Source organism: Xenopus tropicalis, chromosome 9 (assembly GCF_000004195.4).
Source record: "Xenopus tropicalis strain Nigerian chromosome 9, UCB_Xtro_10.0, whole genome shotgun sequence".
NCBI classification, from domain to species: domain Eukaryota; kingdom Metazoa; phylum Chordata; class Amphibia; order Anura; family Pipidae; genus Xenopus; species Xenopus tropicalis.
In genome coordinates, this window is record NC_030685.2 from 36,775,202 (window position 1) to 36,799,238 (window position 24,037).

The window sequence follows — 24,037 nt, forward strand, 5'->3', positions numbered from 1 at the left end:
ACAGTACCTTGTACATAATCCCAATTTAGGTATAATTTATCCTTATTGGAGGTAAAACAAGCCTAATGGGTTTATTCAATATTTAAATGATTTTTAGCAGACTTAAGTTATGGAGATCCAAGTTACAGAAATATCACTTATCCGAGGTCCTAAGCATTCTTGATAACGGGTCCCATACCTGTATTGTATACTCTTTGTGCCCTAAGACAATTATAAGTTACTGCCACTGCTGTAGTTAAATGTCAGATTCAACCCACTGAATAATGTATGCCTTAGAACACCAACTGGCCTTTTTAACCTGACAATAAGTGAATACAATGTGCCGATAGTTCAGTTGCTTTAGAAATAATTAGCAACACAATTATTATTTTGAAAATCAATATTCTGCCATACATTTCATGGGAAATTTTACTGCACCTAAAATAACAAGTATGTACCAGAATGTAAAGGTAATATTGTCATAATATGTCCGACACCACATCTGGACTACTCCATAAACTAGAGTACCTCCTGGCCAAAGAGTTCCTATATAAATAGGCCATTTTAGGTTCAATGTTGTGGAAAAGGCATTGAAACTAGGTTTACTTAGAACTCAGTTCTAACATGGATTATAATTAAATAATCTAACATCCACTACAGTTTACTGTGTTTTGTACTGTGGTAATATTCCAGTTTTAAACACTGGCTGTACAGTTGTAGACCATTGTCAATTTAAAGGGCATATTTAGATCCAAATTTTAAACTGTACCTAAAATTGGAATGTGTAATTAGCTTTTTGATTCCCTCAAGCCAAATATTTTGGTGTGACATCAGCCTGCAGTAACGTAAGCAATTTCAAGTAGTATGTTGCCTGTTGTGATCTGAATGTCCTTTTATAAAGACAGAATCTCAGCCAAGAAGTACAACAGAATACTGTGCAAAAAAGAACTGTTACTTATCCATAACAGTGACAAAGAATAGACAACCCCCTTCTAATCATTTGTGGAAGTATTAAAGAAATTGTTTCATTACTTTATCCTCAAGGGTTAAAGGGAAACTCTTGCTTACGAATCAAAATCTGTTAAAAAAACTTTTAGTGCAGTGCTGTGGTGCTGAGGGCCAGAATTTCTCTAGCATATATAGTGGAGTTTCACCTCTCACAGGCAGCATAGGGCAGACAGAGCATGGCACACACAGGCAGCATAGGACAGGGAGAGTATGGCACACAGGCAGTACTCTGCCTGACTTAGGCTGCCTGTGTGCCATACTCTGCCCTATGCTGACTGCATGTGCCATACTCTACCTGCCCTATGCTGCCTGTGTGTGCCATGCCATGCTCTGTCTGCCCTATGTTACCTGTGTGTGCCATACAGAGTACATACAATGACACAATGCTGGCACTGCTCCTACAGTCTGAGGTGTGAAGAAGTGAACAATGTGGGTGATTACAGTCTGAGCCTGAGGTGTGAACACTGCAGGGGGTGAACAATGCAGGAATTATAGGTGTGAACAGTACAGGGGATTACATATTTAAACAATACAGGGGAATTACAGCCTGAATCAGAGGTGAGAACCATGCAGGGGGGCAGTTAATCTCAATACTGATACCATTTAAAGCTTACACAAAGGTAAACCATCAAAGCAGCCAGACAGGTGGGGGGCCACACAGAGGGGGGTCGTGAGCCACCAGTTGGACAGCCCTGTTTTAGTGTAATGTAGAAAGTGCTATTCTGAGTCAATTTGCGACTGGTCCTCATTATTTTATGCATTATTTTTTTCATTATTTATCTTTTTGTTCAGCAGCTCTCCAGTTTGAAATTTCAGCAGCTATCTGGTTGCTAGGGTCTAATATAACCTAGTAACCAGGCAGTGATTTGAAAAAAAACCAAAAAAAACAGGAATATAGATAGAGGAGACCATACATAAAAAGATAAGTAATAAAAAGCAACAATGACCAATAAATTGTAGCTCATAGAGTGATAGTTTTTTGGCTGCTGGTCAGTGACCCCCATCTGAAAGTTGGAAAGAGGCAGAAGGTGGCATACAATTCAAAAATGATAAAAATAAAAAACAAGACCAGTTGAAAAGTCGCTAAGAATATGCTATTCTATAACATACTAAAAGTTAACCTAAAGGTGAACCACCCCTTTAAAAAGCCCCACACAACACAGAAAGCCCTAAAATACCTATCACTGTAATCTTTTTTGAATATATGAATAAATATTATTTTTAAATGCTGAAATTCAGCTTCTTTCTGCATCATTTGAAATCCTGACAGGGGAGGAAGGACTGACACAGTGATGTTACAACTTCTCCACAGCTTCATGACAGCATGCAGGAACTACACAACCCACAATGCATTGCTCTGTGACGTTCCTTTCCTTATTGACATCACGTGTGCAGGGGATTGTGGGATTTGGAGGATGCATGATAAAGTCAGGCTGATGACAGTCAACTACTGTTACATTTTTTTCCTGAGTCTCAAAGTAGTGAGCCAGATCAGCAGGAGAACAGGGGGGCAGGCTTAGGGAACTGGTCTATGGTCTCAAAAATTCACTTCCCTAAGATTCAATAAGAACCTAAATATCCGTAAACATAAATCCAAGGATCCTTGTGAAAGAGTGACAAGAAATTTTAGAAGGATCTACTTATTGCAGTAAAAATAGGCTTGATAAAGGGCTGGATTGGAGCCTGAAACTTTGCCTTTTGCACTTTTTCAAATCAACTGGTGTGCTGCTGTTTTCATCATTTTTATTACTATTACATAGTTGTTACCTCCGCATAGTATATAAGTATATATTGCTAGTCAAAACCAATGCCTGCATGAATACATTTATTACCTTGGTGTCTATGAAATTTATTGAAAGGATTTTAAAAGATATATTTGTTTCATATCTTTTAAAGGACAACGAAAGGTTAATATAAATTAAAAGTAAATCTAAAGGCATTCTTTTTAAGTACTTACTGCATATCTAAATTCCCAGATCCCTGCTTGCTTCTCTGAGATATGGTGCTGGCAGCCTACAGCAGTGTGAAGACTACAGTGACATCACTGAAATCTCTCTCCCCTTCCTGTAGGCTGCCAGTGGCAGCCTTCCTATTCTCTGAGCATGTGTGTAACTTGATCCTGTCTCCTGTTCTGAGCTACACATGCCCACCAGCCAATCAGAAGCGGCTCTGGCAGAGGGGAGGGGGGGGGAGGGAATGAAACACATGTGCAGTATGAAGCAAGGAGGGAAAGGAAGGGAGAATACCTTTTTAGAGATGGCTGCCTGTTCTAGAAAATGTGAAGTAAGTGTGACTGAGTAAATATTTGATTAGGTGAGCCAAAAGTGTGGCGTTTTTACTAAACAATAGGAGGACTATTGGGCAGTATGCTTTTTAAATTTTGACTTGCATTCTCCTTTAAAATCAGTTAAATGCATTTAGACTTGTCTTCAACACCTTGATATAGTATAAGCCTACCATGTAATTAAATGGTAGAAGAAAAACTAAAATGCAGTCAATGTAAAGGACCCTGGAGATAACATCAACGTTATTACAAGCACATTTACCCCAGGAAACTTGAGCAAGTGCTTGCCTGTGCTCTACCAATTGAAGGCCCATAGCTACTACAGGTATGGGATCTGTTATCCGGAAACCCCTTATCCAGAAGGTTTTGCATTATGGGAAGGCCACCTCTCATAGACTCTACTATAAGAAAATTATTCAAATTTTGAAAAATTATTTTCTTTTTTTTCTATAATAAAACAATACATTGTACTAGATCCTAATATAATTAATCCTTACTGGAAGGCTTATTTAATGTTAAAATGATTTCTTAGTAGACTTAAGGTCTAGACTTAAGATCCAAATTACAGAAAGATCCCTTATCCAGAAAACTACAGGTCCCAAGCATTCTGGATAACAGGCCCCATACCTGTACATGTAAATTACATGGCGAATATTCTAATGCTGTAATTGTATAAATATGACAATTGATGAAATGATGGCAGTACATTTCCATATGAGTTAAACTTTGAACTTCAATGGCTGGAAAACTAACTTTCCCCTGCCAAAAAAGAAGAGTGTCAGTCTGTGTTTCACATAATCTTTTTTTAATGCTAAATGTGTTATGTGGGTATCACACAGGTTAAATGCAATCAAATAAAAGCAAATAGAAACTAGAAGTGTGGATTTGTGCTTGCATAACACTGAACACTGGAGTTAACCAGAAATACCTATGGCAAGGCAATACAAGCAGTAGTGTGCAGTCATATGCACACTGAGGGAAAATTATACAAATCCACCTGATCAGCATGGTGGCCAAGTGGACAGATCTCTATGCAGAATCGGGATTTTTATGGGGCCAAAAAAAAAACAACAAAAAAACAGCCCAAATATTGGTAACCTAAGAATGCTGTAGTGGCCACATTTAAATTGGTGTAAGCCTGCCCTGCTGTGTGACCTTAGGTTAATATTATAGTTGGCTTACTTATAAAGAGTTAAATGCAATTGAAAAGCCTTTGCTCAATAATGTAGCCTTGATTGCAAAAAATAAGCTTTTCCAGTGCAGTTATTTGCTCCCTATATTAGTCTTTATTAAATTTCCCCAATTTACTCTTTTACTCTTTCACTTCTATAGCCTCTTTTTAAATATCATTTGCTCCCTGTAAAACTGTATGATATAGTATTAGAGGTTATTATACAACAATATATCATATTATTTATATAAAATATTATAACTGATTTATATAAATACATGTGTGCTAGCTTTTAATATGTAGAAATTGGTCTCATTTTGTGATGAAAAACAGGTAAAATGTAAAACATCATAAAGATACATACAAGGTGATAAAATAAAAATAGTAATAGGCACTTCCGCACTATGCTGAAAAGTATGTAATAATGTCTTATAGACAGCCAGCGATACTATGTATGTACCAATGTTAATGCTTTGACTTTAATAGAAACTACCTGAAAAAAAAAAAAATAGTAATAGGCTCCTATATATGTTAGCATATAATGCATGGAAGTACCAACCTGTTCAAAAAGAAATATTCTGTACACACAACTATTTGCTGTCTTGGACGACTGTTTATACAACTAATGATAGACTTGTATCTTTACAGAGCAGTAATGACCGATAATGGTTGGTAAAAAAAAAACACCTTTAATATTTAACAAGTTCTTTTCTATAAACAATGTTTTGCAAAGCTATAAGCCCCTCATTAACTTGCATGGCATTCATGTGTGGGGCTTAAGGCTTTGGTGGGATGTTAGAACTTATTGTTGTGCTCTAACACCACACAGAATAGAACAGAGTTTGACTCCTAAAAATTGCTGAACCCATTCTCACAAATTAACACACTGATCTGATTTAATAAATGTGTGGTTTATTAAACACTAATCAAAGGAGACATTTTGGATAAATGAAAAATACCCTAATCTTGTAGGCAATGATGAATAATGTATGATGCTAGTTTTACTTTGCTCTAAAAAAATACTGTCTGTAAAAAAATGAACCCTCTATAGATTTTATCAGGTCCCTGTTGTTGTTGTTTCAAATAAGGGGTGGGCGTATCCTAATGGTCCCTGCCAGAAGCACAGTAGGAGGGGGGGGAGTAGCCCATAACAGCCCTGCAGTCACACAAGCAAAGACTTCAGTTCCCTATCAGGTCAGCCTAGCTGCTGATTGGTTACTATCCTTCAGTGCAGTTTGCCAAGTGCTGCTGGCCCCCATGCACAGCCTGGGAAAGGAGGCAGCAGGAATTGGAACAGATCAGTGGGACTACTAGTGTATTGGGGGAATTTCTCAATAAGTCAGTCCAAAACACAACTTTTTTTTAAGCACAATCCTTCTATATTTAGAGTATAATGCACTGGTACATTTAATATGTTGCCTTTAAACCCTATCAGAGCTGTTCTTTAATCCCTCTATATATTTACTACAAAACTGTACTTTCTATTCCTAATGTAACTAAAACACAGTTTCCCCAATAATGCATTTCTGCATAGCAGGCCAGTACAGGTCAGTTCAGGGAATTCCAAGGAAAAAGACAAAATAAGCAAGTTTATTTTAGACTCTGGCAGATGTAAGGGGTCTTGTTAAAATACAACAGAATTCCGCTTTTGAAAAAATTTAAGGAAACTCTAAAGAAGCTGCACTAACAAATAAAGAACATTGTTGCGCAGTTTCTACTTCCAAACATTGAAAAAAGCTCAAAATACAAATACCAGGGGACCATAATATTCTCCCAGTTATAGCTGAGTAAGACAAATACACTCTGGGTCATTCCAAATAACACACTATTTAAAATCTAAAGAGACATTTCATCATATTCCAAAAAAGCATAATTTATCAGATTTATTTTACCTTTATTTTTAAGTCACAAACAGCAACTAACATTTCGATATCTCATTTTCTGGATTATGGGTATATTTCAGAAAAAAACTAAAAGACCAGTGTTCAAGGAACATAATTCTTATGCCCTGCCCTATTTATTTTACATAAGTAAATTAAGTGTGTGTGTTTTTGTGTAATAACAACCTTCTTATAATTAGACAAAGATTTGGATTTCTGGTAGCAAACTGTTTACACCGGGCCCTGTGTATCATTGCCTTTATGCCAGGACTGTAGATTACAACTTCCAAGTTAATGATGAAGTAATAAAGGGAATTATGGACCAGATTCTATCTTCTCTCAGATATTGACACTTTTGAAGGGCAATTTACAACTCAGCCCAATCACACAACTCATCATCACTCATAAGCCAAGAATCTAAAATTGAACCTCACGGTAAACTTGAATTATACTAAAGAGAGCTTATCTGCATTATAAATAACACTCCATAGAAAAATCCTCACTTCAGGCATATTTACATCCTATACGTTAATGACTGCATTTGCTCTAGCTATCTTTAAATCAGAGCCATTTAATGCTTCTTTTAATGCACTATTAAAAGTCTGTTAAAAGTGCATTCCCATTCACTTAGCAATTTTAGTTAATCGAAGATGCCTATATCGATCTTCATGCCAGCACTAATTACCTCCTGGAAATTGACGTAAAATAAAAGAGCCATTCTGGGAGTGAACACAAAGACTATTGCCAGCTACAATTCTCAGATTTTTCACAGTTAGAATGTGTTAAAGCAAATAAAATTTCTCCATACAAAATTGTTTAAACAACTGTATACCTGATTGTTAATCATGATCAAGTCTTTGATGATCACCTTTTCCCCAACATTTGATGGTGAGCTTGGCTATTATCAACATCAGAACATGCACCTACATACAAACAACTTACACCTTGAACTGACTTTCATGCTAATGCCATTGCTATCAATGTGCTAAGGCATTGCTGTCCAACTTCTACGGTGCCGAGGGCCGGAATTTCTCTAGCATACATGGTGGAGGGCCGCTAATGGAAGCCAGTTTTGACCACTCCCCTTTTTGAAACCACACCCACTTCAAACCACACCTATTTTATCACAATGGTGGTAGCACAGCAAAATCCCAAATGCTTGGTCCTTACTGTGGGGATATCAACCATCATTCATATGTGAAAGAATTATATTATGTCATATTAAGATATACCCTTAAATTCCATATGCCTCCTCCTCCCCTGTGGATAGCAGAGCAACCCCCAGTACATAATTACACACCTTAGGGGCCATTTAATGGCTATTTCCAACTGCTAACAAACTCCCACAACAAACCCCTGCCAGGTTCACCTCCCACAAGCAGCATAGGGCAAGCAGAGTATGGCACACACAGGCAGCACTCTGCCTGTCCTATGCTGTCTGTGTGTGCCATACTCTGCCTGTCCTACCCTGCCTGTGTGTGCCATACTCTGCCTTCCCTATGCTGCCTCTGTGTGCCATACTCTGCCTGCCCTACCTTGCCTGTGTGTGCCATACTCTGCCTGCCCTACCCTGACTGTGTGTGCCATACTCTGCCTGCCCTACCCTTCCTGTGTGTGCCATACCCTCCCTGACCTATGCTGCCTGTGTGTGCCATACTCTACCAGCCCTATGCTGGCTGTATGTGTGCCATACTCTGCCTACAGTACCTATGTCTGAGGTGTGAAGAAGTGAACAATGGTAGTGATTACAGTCTGAGCCTGAGGTGTGAACACTGCAGGGGGTAAACAATGCAGGTATTAAAAGGTGTGAAAAACACAGGGGATTACATTTTTAAACAATACAGAGGGATTACAGCCTGAATCTGAGGTGAGAACCATGCAGGGGGGTAGTTAATCTCAGTATTGATACCATTGAATGCTTACTCAAAGGTAAGCCATCAAAGCAGCCAGACAGGTGGGGGGCCAGTTGGACAGCACTGTGCTAAGGAAACCTTGTGCTGCAATTCGCAAATGATTTATTAATACGTAGACAAGGCAAAATCAACAATGTGAATGCATTCAGTTGGCTCAGTCAAACTCAGGCCTGTATTTAATAGAAGATGGCATCTGAAATATGAGGCTTTATCAAAAAAGCACACTTATCTGCACTCACATGTGTAACTCTGCTGCAATTGTTATAGCTTGCTGTAACCCCCTTACAGCCTGATCGACTGTGCAAAAGTAGCTGTAGATTAGAGGCAAGCATGCTGAAATTTCAACAGGGAATTACACACTTTTCATGTACCAAATCCAGGATTCAGTTCAGGATTTGGTCTTTTTTTAGCAAGATTCAGATTCGGCTGAATCCAAGTGCCTGGCCGAACCAAATCTGAATCCATAAAGGAGAAGGTAAAAACTAAGTAATCTTTTTCAGAAAAGTCTATGTCCTCTATTAAAAGAAACACAGGATTTCTTGTTTTCATTTGTGTAAACATGTACTTCGGGTATCAGACTTCCTCTCCTTCAGGGGCAGGAGTCTTTACAGCTCTCTCTCTCTCCCATAAGAATTTAGTCCCCCACCTTCTAGGGCTGTTTACTCAGGTATGATAAAGCTTTCTGCAGAGTGTTGTAGTTGGCACTAATGTGGCTATTCTATTGCCAGTAAAATGCCAAAATGCCTTTTCTTCTCCTTTAAAATCATGTGACTTTTTGTCACATAAACAGAGAAGCTGAACACTGTGCAATTGTCGTTAACCCCTTGATTACCTCAAATTAAGATTCCAATTCAGCTGCATCTGTCATGCAAAATCGGGGGTTCTGCCGAATCCCAAAGTAGTGGATTTGGTGCATCCCTAATTCAAATCTTTTATTGATAAATTATAAAGTGTGTGGCTCCAGGCTGGAGCTCCGTGAAACGTGCATTCCACACAGTTTACACTTTGTAGCATCTAATAAAATGTTTTCAAGAAGATTTAATGAAAGGGGTAAATTTCCATGTTGAAATTTTGGTGTGCTTACCTCTACTCTATTGCAAGGCAATCTTTACTTATCAAGAATGAAATCTAACATCTTAAATGTTGCTTATATTTATTGCATATTTATGAGCCAGCTCTCATTGTCATCATGTTTCAGCTGTACCACTTACAGTTTATAATTACACACAGCCTAAGCATGGCACATTACCTGATGGACTGTGCAGTGTGGAGGGAGTTGATGTTAAGCTGGTGGTAACAGAATCACAAACGCCGGTGCTTCCACTAGAGCTGCCACTGGAAGGAGGGGATGGTGATGATGCTGGAGATGTACTGTGCTGGTTTATACACTGCGCCACTGCAAAGCCTAGAGAGGAACATTATTCATTAGTATCAATTTACAAACACTATTAATGACAGCCCTACATAAAAAAGGAGAATCTGCCTGTGCATAATACCACACTCAGAGTGACATATGCAGTAGGATTAAGATGTACTGTTATGGTAGATATAACTTCAAAATTGTGTTACAGAAAAATAAAATGCAAACATGCAAATACATTCTGTAGTAGCCTTCACTATAGGGCATAGTTACTAAACTGCAAATGTCATTTGATGAAGATTCAGCAAAAATGAAAATTTGCCACAACATCAGCAATGTACTAAAATGATGCACAACCCATATGTTTCCAGTTAGAGAGGAGATTTAAAAAAAATAATTTTTATTTTTTTGAAAATATACTGCAGTGATAGGTTTTCATACCACAGCATTTATTCTATATAAGCAGCTGTATTTACCAATGGTGTTCAAAGGACTTTACCACACAAGTATGTGCTGTAATGAAAGTACAGTGAACAGGAAAAGGGTTTCCCTGAGGTTACGCCAATCCAAGAGTTCAGAGAAGTTCAGTACATTCAGTGGAAATATTCAGATTTTCTTGCCTCAAGGGTTTATCTGACTAAAGTTGTTAAATGTAAAAAAAATAATAAAAATATGATTTGCTCATGCAGTATTTTATTTAAATACATAAAGCAAAGTATGTTTGATTCAAAAGTATGTAAAAAACAGTAAGAAGCATTCAATGGTCTATTTGTAAATAATAAAATTACCTTGCTGTTCAGTAAGTGACAGCACAGACACTGAAAGAGCATACACGTTATAGGAGCATACCGTTATAGGAGCATACCCGTTATAGGAGCATACCCGTTATAGGAGCATACCCGTTATAGGAGCATACCCTTTATTGGAGCATACCCGTTATAAGAGCATACCCTTTATTGGAGCATACCCTTTATAGGAGCATACCCTTTATAGGAGCATACCCTTTATAGGAGCATACCCTTTATAGGAGCATACCCTTTATAGGAGCATACCCTTTATAGGAGCATACCCTTTATAGGAGCATACCCGTTATAGGAGCATACCCGTTATAGGAGCATACCCGTTATAGGAGCATACCCGTTATAGGAGCATACCCTTTATAGGAGCATACCCGTTATAAGAGCATACCCTTTATTGGAGCATACCAGTTTGCTTTGAAGAGGTTCAAATCCTCAGGCTTTTTCCTGCTGGCATCTATTTCCCTGTCCTAATACCAAGGGTACATTCAAGTTTTTTAAACTTCAGATAGAAAAAAATATTTCTACTAAAAGTGGGCACGCATAAACGTAAAAACCAGGTGCATTAGGAATAAAGCCACATCCATTTCTGTATTTAATGGAGTATTAAGAACTGATCACTATAACCCCATGATAATTTGAACAAAATTGTGTGACTCGCTAAAGCAGAAATTCTTTGTAAGCCAAACAGAACACCCTGATTTTTTTTTAGACACTCATATTTTCCTTGGGTAGTGCTATCGAAAAACCATGAGCAAGTGAATTTCCCAAGAAAAATAGCATGAGTATTTTGTATCATAACTCATTTGTTGCAAAGGGCACTTTCAAAAAAATGCAAGGGAATTTTCACAGTTTGATTAACTTTTAACACGTTCCATTTGGAAAAAATAACCTGCTGCCTTCCAGTTCTGACCCTCTCCATAGTTACAAATTCTATCCAGCTCCTATGGTCAGAACTTTTTGTTGCTCAATAAAAAATGAAGTGAAATGTGATGCCCCCACACGCAACAAAATAAATGGAACCTGGATATATAACAGAAAGCAGCAGAGCTAAGCACTATAAGTATATTGCCAATAATATCACCATGTGTTAATAAGGTTTACTTCCTGGGTATATCGTAAAATCATGTTTGATTCTGGGTTATCCCCCAAAATCCATATCAATAAACTCACCAACTTATTGGCAAAGGTTGTTTTTTTTTTTTTTAATTACATTGCTTTACAAAAATAAAAGCCAAAGTTACAATTTTTATACAGGTTACATGGAATGATTGTCTGTGTCCAACCCCAGGCTCGGGGAACATAGATCATCACAATTTTGCATAAAGAATGCCCTGTTGCTGGTGGGGTATATTCATTTCAGGTCAGTCTTTGCATATTTGCAGTTTGGGCTGCAATGTTTCTAGTGATAATGCTAGCATGCGATTTACACATAACCAGGCTGGAAATGTTAAGAAGTGACATTATCTGTAGCAGATTTCTTTCCAGTTCTATTTCTACACAGAAAGTTGTGGCAGTGTTTCAAAGAACAGAATTTTACTGGCGTTATCTGGATTTCTAACAATATCATTTCGTAGAAATTATTCATTTCTGTCAACCAGCAGGTTTCTGGCAGGTTAGCTGCAATTCCGTTTTCTCGGCACAAAAGCTTCACTATGTGCCACAGTAGGTGCTCTGGTTAATAGGTGGGGAAATGTTCTTACAGTCAATGTTTAATTTAAATTACATTAACTCAAAATTTTATTATGTGTGTATGGTCCCAATGACCCAACTCTGTGCAGAATGCAAAGGAATGGTAAAAAAACAAAAAAAAAAAAAACTATTTCGCCAGAGGACATATCACTATAAACACAAAATTATCAGATCAGTGAATTAATAGGCTATCTGCCTTATTTGTTTACTTTGGGACAGTTGAACTTTTGGAGAATGATCTCTTTTGGCCACAAGTGTGTGTAGCCAAGTTGGCTGTTTATCTGGAGCTTCTGCCATTTGGGTCAAAAGGGCAGATTTAGCCACTATTAGACTTTATTTTATTAAAATAACAATAAATATTTAGAACAGACATCCAGCTGATTTTGTGGGAACAACTATCCACCAGACTTTAATGTCTGATCTGCTTCTACACAGCAGTGGCACCTTACAAGTGTAGTAGAGGCCTATTTTATAGAATGTAAATTGTCTATGTCTGCAGAACACTGTTTTTGCACTGGACGCTATGGGTTAGATTCACTAAGACATGAACGCTCCGAGCATATTCTCGCCGATTTTTTCACGCCCGCACGAAAACTTCGGAAAGGCTCTGACGCTGTTTACAATGGTCAGTACGAAAATTTTGTGACTTTCGGATCGCCAATACGATATTATCATGAGTAATACGATTTTTTCGTAAGCATTTTCGGGATATTTGCGATCTTCAGAAATTTTCGTTTCCAATCCAAATTTTTCCCATTCGTGATTCGAATTCGTGGATTAGTAAATCTGCCCCTATAAGAATTGTTATCCAAAGCACATACCCATTCTGTAATCAGGTCCTCAAATTCACTACCAAGGTTTCCACACAGTATAGTACTGTTTTAGCCATAGCTCAAAATAGAAAAATATACATTATTACTTTAATTAACTAAGCAAGTGTGAGTTTTTGGGACAACTAAGGCCCCTTCCTCAGACAATGTTTATACAGCAATTGAAAAATCATTACATTTATTTGCATTAAAAAAAAACAAAAAAAAAAAAACACAAAAATGTTATAAATCTGATCTAAGGTGATGGAAACTCACCCCCTAGCAAATCCCTCTTAGCAGCATCAGGATGAGCAATAATTATATCTGGAGATAAAGCTTCTGTTTCTGTTAAGGCAGCACTGTAGGGTATTAAACTCATGGATGAATTTGCTTACTCGTTTTGTTGTTTAATGTTGCCCAATAGTATTGTGACTTGAAGGTTATCAATATTATATCCCTGCTGCAAAAATCCACTGCTACTGGGGGATCTGTTTTTCTACAATTGATATTGGATCTGTGGGAGGATATCCACTGGCATAGTGTTTCAACCACCTATAGAACTATAGTTGGACATTTAACACACAGGTAAGGTAGACTAAATTTGATGATTTACAAGGGAATGACCCACTTATAATTAGTTACCGCTGGCACTGTGGTATAGGTAACTAGCCTGCAGTGTAAATATGGGTGCACGCCAGTGGCGTAGCTACATATTACAGCTTTCTGAGAAAGCAATAAACTCTACAGACTACCCAGGATGATTAGATTGGTCTTTATCTACAAGCATTAACTCTACTACTAAGTCATCTTACATCTTGTCACAGCGCTAGCCAATGTTTATAAGGATGGGACCTACCTGTGGAATTGATCAGTTTTTCTTAATATGCAATCATGCAATCTTGTGGTGGCTTATGAGAAATTATAACATTTCATATTTAACACATTTCACAGCATTGGAAAGAATGTTGATATATCACATTCCTTACATTCACAAGGTTCTTGTGACCTACTTCACAAAAACAACACTACATCTTTATCTGAACCTATGATACAATGGCTAATTCAAAGCAGTACAAGCACAGTTTAAGGTGACACATGCAAAACAAAAATGTACCTATAGAGATCATTAGTATTAGCAGCTATAAGTATATAATTTTAGGAGTAAAGAAACAGCAGTCATATGTACCCAGTGCCAACACAAGATTACAAAAGGAATTATTGCAATTCTCAAACAAAGAATAGAAAATGTATTTTTAAACAAGATGGCACCAAGCAGGACACCAAGAATCATGGGGTATAAGTTAGCAGGGCCTTCACCTCAGGAGGCACCAATTTTTAGCCCATTGATGACTTTAGCCACCAGCATAGGGAACTCTGTAAGGTACAATAGAATGCCCCAGATGTGTACCCACCACTCCCTATTATCCCTCCCACTCCTGCACAAGCCCAAATCCTTCAGAACTGCACTACTGCAGATGATGGAAGCCCAGCTTACAAGCTACCCAATATAGAGGTTTGTAAATGTGATAGTAAGCCTCTCATTTAAAATTACTTTAATTACAAACCTTTGGTGGCAAGAGTGTATACCTAAATTAGATCTTAAAAGAGACCTTTATATTTAAAAACAGAAGAGGCCTAATGGGCTCTAAGACTGATGCCAAACACAATGAGACAGACAACATCACACTACATTTATATATTTATCTGTATAAATAATCCTTTGTTTGTATTAATGTATTTTACTGTACATTGCTGCGTACATAAGTAGCGCTTTAAAAATAAAGATATACATACATACATACACAGTACAGTCCTGCTACACAAAATTGCAAATTAGACACTGTTAGATTTCATGACTCTGTCCTTAAAAATGTACAAAATCCTTTCTTTTTAAGTTTTTTCAGCAAACAAAGGTGGCCATACACAGGAAGAACTGTTGAATTGTTCTAAAGGACCCAAATCGGCAGCTAAAATTTGCCCGTGTATGGCCACCTTAACTCGGTTCCTGTTGTTGCAGCCAGGGTTCCCAAATTTTGTGAAATTCTTCTCGGCATCCCCTAGTGAGCTATAACACCTTTTGTTTTGGAAGGGTTTCAATGTCCAGTTTATTCCAGAATGCCAGAAAGGATACAAAATTGTTTCTATCGTGATTGTTGGCATCACCCTATAATAGCCTATTAAGAGGGAAACCACAGATAAAGATATGCAATAGCCTACATAAAACCATGTCCCTGTCCAGCTTTACACTGGGATACCACTAAATATTTGCCAAGAGAGGGTTATTAAATCAAATCTTGAAACACACTGCTAACAGGTAAAGAATGTGTGCCAGCATGAAATGTAATAATCAACTGCATTTTTTTATTTTTATTTTCTTTGTCAAAATAGGACAAGATAGCTTAGTCACTATAAAAGAAGCAAAAAGCCAGCAAAAGCTTTCATAGAATTGAGTGGGAAATGGCAACAGCAAAATATGCATACACAAGACAGATGCCTCAGAACACACACACTTCCTAAGTATAGGAGGCCAGTGATCCCCCTTCCAAGAGCAACTGAATAAATGGCACACCAAGGCAATACAATGTGTTGAAGCTCCTGTGGATTTATTATTATTATTATTATTATTATTATTATATCCATAAGGTCTTGTGGAAGTGTCCCTTTAATACAGAGAAAAAAAAATAAAGGTACAGTAGGTCAGCACTAACAGTTCAGTTGTACCATGTACGGTGTGCATATAAATAACTCATGTTGCAACAGATTTTTTTTGTTTTTAAACTGATACGTTTATAAGCTCTAAGAATAGAACAATACTTTGTACAGCATTACACATGTATACTTTTCCTTTATACCTCAGGTGATTTGAGATATTGTTCACTTTTTGAAAGGTTTGTTGTGAATAGAAATTCAGATTTGTTTGTGGAATAAGATATATGCTGATAAAACAATTATCTTGAATATTTTAAGATTAAAGTTTCAGTGCTTTAATGTGATCTTCCAAGTGAATCAAATCCTAATCAGCATACCCGGCGGCACGAAGTTGCCTCTCGAGGCATATCGGGGAGATTAGTTGCCCACAACAAGAGAGATTTGTTGCGGGCGACTAACCTCCCCGTGTACCAGAGCCCTTAACTTCTCCTCTGTGTAGAAGCCCAAAATCAAAATGGAAAACAATATAGTCCGCTACAGTAAACGGCTTTTATGGTATATAGCAACAACTCATATGAATCCTCCAGTAAAGCTATATACTTTGGAAGTTTATCTGCAGTATCTGTGATTGTGAGACTTTGGGTGTAACTGGGAGGATTCACATGAGTTGTTGCTATATACCATGAAAGCTGTTTACATCTGGTGAGTGGTATGACTCATTGGGTGCATTTGTGAAAGTCACCATTTTTATGTCACCATTTTATGTCTGTTTTTTGTTCAGCAAAGTGGTTGTATATTTCCAGTTCACTCTATGTACTTTTAATACTACACTATATATTTTATTGTGCGCTTCCTTTTAGTTCCATTATGTGTTTTCCATTTTGATCTCAAATATTTTGTTTGCCTGGAATTCTTCAGGGAGCACACCCATAACCAGAGATGAAGAGGTAGGGGCAGTAGGACATACACTTTCCTCCTGATGATCTTAAAGGCCTTAAAAAGGGTTTGGGAATACTATAGAAAGTGTTGGCTATACTGTAATATAATGGGGCATGCTTTATTTAGACAATTTTTTTTTTTAATTGCACACCCATTCTACTGATATGGGACCTTGGAGGACACCGGGCTAATACTCCAAACCAAGAATTATATATGGACCTATGATTTCTTACGATGCTTTTAGGAGCACTTTTATTTCTTTCCTTTTTAGAAAGCAAATCTGTGAAACATAAAAGTAAGTTGAATGGAAGGTCAGCTATTCTCCTTGATTAACTGGCCATGGGAGAGAATGTTGAAAGCTTGTAAACTTCTTGAAAGCAAATCTTGTCAGATTTAATAGCACATGTTAAACCAATTCACCTCAAACATACACAAAGTAATACCTTCTCTTTTACAGTTCTCTGTAAGCAGTGTGTGGTAATGTTGTTTCCTCAGGACATAATGTAGGAGTTTGTCACCTTGTTACCCTTACAAGTACCATGGCCTATGGGTAGATTAGACATCCGTGGTAAATCTTGTGCTAGTATTTGCTCATCATAATGTATGGGAATATTAGTCACCCGCGATTAAGTCTCAGCTACCATAAGCCGCTAATCTCCCTGAATGCCTTTCTACTGGGAGTAAAGTGAATTACCAGTGGGTAGGTATATGTGGTGCCTAAGTCGCCCAAAGTTTCCTGCTGGAGAAAACACTGCATGAAGCAACACTGGCAATTCACTTATAAGGATAACAATTTCTAATTTGACTATATCTCATACATTATGCTAAGGAAACACTGGCAATCACAACCTTTATATTAAAACAAGTTTGGATTGTGAGCTAAACTTAGCTTAGGGTAATGGCAATGCGCAACAGGCACTGAAGACAGGGGGAGGGAGATAATGGATATGCGTGTGGTGATGCCTACCCAGTTATCTTGTAGGGGGGAATCTAAGCTTAAAGTGATACTGACACTAAAAAATGGCTCATCAAAATATGAATGTTCATAAAAAGTTCCCTATAGGTCATGTTGATTGTTTTTCGCTGATAGGGACACTTTTGTAACTAATTGTTACTTGAAGTTACTAAACCTGACTGTTTTGCCAACCTGACTGTCGCTTATCAGCCTGTTAGTTATAGCTCCTAATATTAACAGCCTACTGCTGCACAAATATGGCCGCCCCCTCATAGGGGAACATGGGGGATCAGATACTGTAGGTAATGTAAAAACATTGGGCAAATACTTATGGCAAAATTTTTAAGGTCATGCAAAAACAATGTAATAAGAGCTTAATTTCTGGTGTCAGTATCTCTTTAAGTTAAAACAAAGCCTCAAGCTCTGAGCGTTCTGTATGATGAAACAGCATCATTCACTGCATTGAATTTCTTTACTGCTGTTTATTACACAATTCAAAAGAACACATTAGAGTGATAAAACCCAGAGGAGAGATAAACTATCCACATTTAGCTTGTTTTGTTTTCACCGGTCAATTTTTTACTCACTTGGAAGAGATTGATTGTATGTGTCTCAACAGAAACAATGGAGCATTAAGAGCTGCATCATTGTGCCACAGCAACACAGTAATGACACCATCAGTCGCACGAAAGGTCAAAATTGTTACATGCATGGCCACCAACAGTTGAATTGTACAACCATCTGTTACACCTACATACCGTATCAGTTTTACTTCCTAGGTATCTGATTAATTACTAATCATTTATTTTATGGACTTGTAAGGCAACTAGATTTCACAGCTAATAATAGCTTTTTTTCTGCCAGGGAAAGAATTAATGAGATACTAATTACTGGGAATATAAATATCAGCTAAGTGGGACTGTTGAGCAATGGGCTGCAAGTAAATAGAGATGGTTGACCTTTGACCATCTAAAAGGAAGCAGCAAATTCTGCTTATTACTAATGCACTATAATGTTTTCCTATGGGCTTTTTGTTATGCTGGCCTAAACACTGGGGGTAATCATTAAATTCAACTACAGATAAACACTATTTCTGAAATGTTTTTTTATTCTCCAGAAGATATTGCAAGATTTTTTGTGGACATAACAGAACCAACCTTGACATAAACTTTGCCATCAAGTGTGTTTGCAGAGGTCAGCACTGCTACTGAGTTCTGCTGAACTCTATCACCACATAGAGCAGATTGGCGTTCAACCGCCCCAAGCAGACAAACATGTCCTGCCAAATCAACACATCATTCAACACAAGGAAAATGCAACAAATTGACACATTTACCAATCAGGAAAGGTTTGGTAAATGGGGAGAACATAGAACTGCTGAGAAGCCATCAGGATTCATCAGTTCAATAATCATAAATCAGCATGCTAAAGTTTGGATATCTACATGTTAACCACTGAATCTGTATAAACTTGTATGTTAAGAACATACCGTATAACTTTATTAACTTGTATGTTAAGTAACAGTTTCTGATAGAGAATGAGGCGTTCTTCTGCTTTATAGAGGCTAGCAATAAAGGGTAATTTTTGAAGTTGTAGTATGGCAGGGGCAAGAAAGACTACTTTTATTCAAATCTATACTGAAAATTGATATCGCAAACACTGATTTTTGAAAATGTACATTAAGAACATATACTTATAACCACTTTTTCTGCTCAATAGCTGCCTTCACAGATTAGTACCAGTAGAACATGGGTTACATTGGACTTTCTCACCCAGACAATTGAAAAGGAAGGAGAGGACATAGTACAACTACACCTCTCTTGCTGCTATAAAGAAACAAAGACAAAGGGCAGGAGAGGGTTCTTGCATCCACAGGGTTACCTATGATTCATTTCTCAGAGGCAAAAGTCAAGCTACAAAAACAGTCAATATTTATTTGCTTTCCTGTATACTGTTGGATCTACACCAGTAGATCTACAGCAGTAGATTGTTGTGACAATGTTAACTACAAAGCACCTCTAAATTCCATAGTACATTACTTCCTGATCTGTATTGCTCTTGGCTGAAATGTAGTAACATCCTTTTATATTGTGTAGTTCCTCGTGACTTCTTCAGAAGAAACAAATGCTCCAGGAAAATGTGGGGAAATTGAAACCTATCATAGCTCCCAACTGTCCCGATTTTTGCGGGACAGCTCAACCCGCAGTCCTGGATTCTTACTGAAAAGTCCCTAATTTCCCTTTGATCTCCTGCACCGAATGCTAAAAAAAGATACAAATGTAATTAAAAAGCAGCTTTTGGCAGAGAGCCCGGAAAGTTACACAAGCTTCACCTGCATTTATAGACATTGTTTCTGACATTAAGGCTAATGCCAGAAGAGGCGTAGGGAAAACACGTGGTAAAAATACCGCCATACGCCTCCTACCTGTGTCTGCACGCGAATGAATGGAATACGCTACCCACATAAAAATGCAAGATAATGCAAAGTCTTGCGTTTTTATGCGTATTTCACGCTGACATCCTGGCCCTATGCTTGAAAAATCTTCTAATTGTGCCTGCACCTGGAAGCACTGCGTTCACAGCAGAGGGGTGACCAGTCTGGGAATAGCTTGTGAAGTTTATATGGGGTGTGGTACCAGAACATCATTACTTTGTAGATTCCTTTTGTCGTGCACATGTTACCATTTTTTTTGCATTTGACTATATAGAATCCCAGTCTGACTGGGGGAGAGGCATCTGGAGTGCGGAGCTCCATTTGGTCATATAGGAATGGTGAGGGGATTGATTCGGGAGTGGCTGGACTAACATCTTGTATATGACTGATATCAGGCTTTTTTTAGGGAGGCCCCATTTTTTGCCATTATTTCAAATGCTGTAGATAAAATGGGTGCTGTTGGTTTAATATATATGGTTACGAAGTTGCGAAATTGGAGGTATTCAAAGAACAGTAATTTAACAGTTGGTGCTCTTTCTTTTAGTTTTGGGAAAGTGTAGATAACATGGGTTTGTGGATCTATCAAGTCATCAATGGTGAAAAGGTCTTTGACCATCTGTTGTAGAATGAGGGTGCTGTGCCTGGTTCAAAGGCTGGATAATTAAGATACATTGTAATTCCAGGGTATGCTGATTTTAGGTTATACTGTTGTTGAAGCTTGCTCCATAGATGCAATGTCAGTTGTGTCAAGTTCAGCAAAGTGGACGGTATTTTAAAATTTCCATTTGTAAACCAGATAAGTGAGCTTATATGAATGTCCCCTGTCATGGCGTTTTCTATAAGGCCCCAAGAGGTTCGTGGGGTCCAATGGGACCAGGCTAATAACTGTCTTAGATGTATGGCTTCGTAGTATTTTTTAAGCACAGGTACCCCTAGACCTCCATATTGGAGTGGGGATATTAGTACTAATTGGGAAATCTGGTGTCTATGGTGGCAGAATTTTGACAGGTAGCGTTTCAAATAGGTAAAGGAATTTTGGGAAGATAGATATCTTTACCGTTGCTATCCTTCTGAACCATGAGATGGATTGTGTGGACCATTTGAGAAGTGTAGTCTTTGTATGGAGTATCAGAGGTTTAAAGTTAAAGTTATACAGCCTGCTGTTATCTGTGTCCCCAAATCTGAGACTGCATCTGTTTTCCAACTATAATTGTAAGTCTTTTTAAGAGCATCCAAAGTTGTAACTGATATGTAATGGGAGAGCTTCCGTTTTACTGAAGTTTACCTTGTAGCCTGAAATGAAACCATAGTTGTCCAATAGGGCATGCAGGTTAGGGAGTGAAATTATTGGGTTAGACAGTGTTAACAAAACATTGTCTGCAAAGAGAGCTATTTTGAATTGTATAGAATTTACAGTGATACCTGTAATGTTGGGGTTGCATCTGATGGCAGCTGCTAGAGGTTCTATACTAAGGGGTACAGAAGGGGAGATAAAGGGCAGCCCTGTCTTGTAATGTTTGTAATTGTAATAGGGTCTTGAGTTTTGCTTGGTAATTTCAGATGGGTTTGAGGGTTGTTATAAAGGCTATATAATGCTGTTAGAAAGGGACCTGAAAGATTAAGATGCTTTAAAAGGGTGAATAAGTAGGTCCATTGTAGGTGGTCAAAAGCCTTCTCTGCATCTAGGCTTAATAGAAGAGAAGGTGAGCCTTTCCTATTGATTATTTCTATTGTATTGTCCCCTGCTTGGTATGAAACCTACTTGGTTTTTATGGATCATCTTTGTTAGGACTGGGGCTAGGCGATTTGCTACTCATTTTGAGAACAGTTTCAAATCTGAATTTAAGAGTGCAATTGGCCTATAATTAGAACATAAGGCTGGGTCTTTTCCTGTTTTGGGAATCAGGGATAAAAATAAGGCTATCAATAAATAGCCTTAGTAGGTATGGTGAAAGAATGTGTGCACATATTTTATAGTATTTATACGCATTTTCATTTTGTTATTACAGAAGATCATTTCCTTGCGGTATTGGGGGGATTTTTAATAAGGGTAGAAGTAAAGGGTAGAAATAGAGACCTGGCACCCCCATTCATTGGGTTTATTTTATACGAGTCCTTGATTAATATTTTTGTGATACTGATATTATCAACAAGTCAGTATCACTTTAAATTATTTTTTTCTCCATATTAGTAAGTTATAGCTACAACCTAGAAAAAAAGGACAAATGTACAGTTTGGCTATCTTGCTGAAAAAGGCTTTACTTTTGTTAACCCAAACAAATGGGTTCATATTAAAACTCCCCGTTCTCCTGAGTAACATTGATTCTAAAGATGCTGATCCGTACAGATAATGTAAGTAACAAATCTTTGGGTATGCATTGATTTTCTTGGACTTCCGAAAAGAATGACAGTTTTCAGATCCCACTGATTTATATTTATGGTACATTTTTAAAAGGCTGCTCTTTACTTTCCATGAACCATGGCCATTAACCATATATTTTTAAGGCTTTATGTAAATATCAAATGAGAAGAAAAGAAATGAAACCGCCATTTATTTTACAGTTGCCCTTCAATTTTTAAATACTTGCATGATATTTATCACACTATGTAGGTTAATACAGGTATGGGATCCGTTATCCGTAAACCAGTTATCCAGAATGCTACAGATTACAGCAGTGGTCCCCAACCAGTGGCTTGTGAGCAACATGTTGCTCACCAACCCCTTGGATGTTGCTGCCAGTGGCCTTAAAGCAGGTGCTCATTTTTGAATTTCTGGTAAGGAGGCAAGTTTTGGTTGTATAAAAACCAAGTATAATGCCAAACTGAGCCTTCTGTAGGCTGCCAGTCCCCATAGGGGCTATTAAGTAGCCAATTATAGCTCTTATTGGCACCCCAGGAACCTTTTCCGTACTTGTGTTGCTCCCCAACACTTTTTCCCTTTAAATGTGGCTCACGGGTATAAAAGGTTGGGGATCCCTGGATTACAGGAAGCCCATCTCCCATAGTCTCCACTGTAATCAAATTAATTACATTTTCCATTTTCCCTGTAATTATAAAACAGTACCTTGTTCTTGATCCCAAAGAAGATATACTTCATCCTTACTGAAGGCAGTAATTCAATTATCTTATAGTACACTTAAAGTATGGTGATCGAAATTACAGAGACTTATGCTTATATTTGTATGACATACAGAAACAGTTAAAAAAATACAGTGCTGGTACCATTACATAGATGATCAGGTTGTTCTATGGGGGCTGGGGGGCACACAGTGGGTTTAAAGAGTTCTTCCAACTTCTGAATACTAACAATCATAATATCAGATTGTCTTTTTGGACATAATTATAATAAAACAGGAAGGATGGACTCTTGGAAATTGACCTTTTCTGTGGGAAGTCTACATTGCTCTACCCCAGTCATCATGTACCTTTGAATAAAAGAGGTATTCCCACCGGAATGTTTATTAGACAATTGCTCTACAGATATATACTGTACATTACTGAATAAAGATATGTTTCTTTTTATAATCAAAATACCAGGGCGAGCACATATGTCTTGAGTCTGCTCTTAAAAATATACAAAGAAGATGCCCCTCAGACTATATATGGCAAAGATATGTGCAACTGTGAATGCTGTGTGAAAGCACAAGATCCAAAGCATTTACCTTGAATATTCCAAAGTCTAAAGAACAAAGGTAGTTATATGAACAGTTCCATAGAATTGCGGCAACCCGCAATTTAGGGGGAGGAAGGGTGTTGATGCGGGGGCACATTGTCTGAAGGGAAGGAGGGCACACTTGATGTGCATTTTAGGCGTGGGGGGGGGGGGGGTCGGGTTGCCGCAATTCTATGGAACTCTTCATATAACTGTCTGGGTGGTGGATACGAAAAGCGGGGGGTAATTTGGAACAATAATTCTGACGCTCATTTAGATATGGTTGCGCACGTTATGTTTTGATACAGTAGGGTGTGTGCAGTCAGTTTAAAGTGTGCACCCTGGCCGCTGCTAATACTAGATTGTAACAATTGTTTCATTTTGTTTCTTTTCCTGGAGATAAGTCGGCTACATTTGTTGCAAGTCCCCCAAAGTATCCATTTCAGCATTCTCCACCTAAATGTTCAAGTGTGGATAGTTTGATACTTAGTTTGCTATATTAGTTGCAATATCTA

At 37.8% G+C, this 24,037-nt stretch overlaps 1 protein-coding gene across 4 annotated transcripts in view; it reads right to left on the minus strand.

Moving 5' to 3' along the window:
- Window positions 1-24,037, minus strand: part of clec16a (C-type lectin domain family 16 member A) — a 157,624-nt gene that overhangs the window by 13,646 nt on the left and 119,941 nt on the right. For all 4 annotated transcript variants that reach the window (XM_004917946.4, XM_002939183.5, XM_004917947.4 and 1 more), the window contains one exon: window positions 9,485-9,640. In XM_004917946.4, the coding sequence (XP_004918003.1) occupies window positions 9,485-9,640 (156 nt within the window). The remainder of the gene's footprint in view (window positions 1-9,484; window positions 9,641-24,037) is intronic.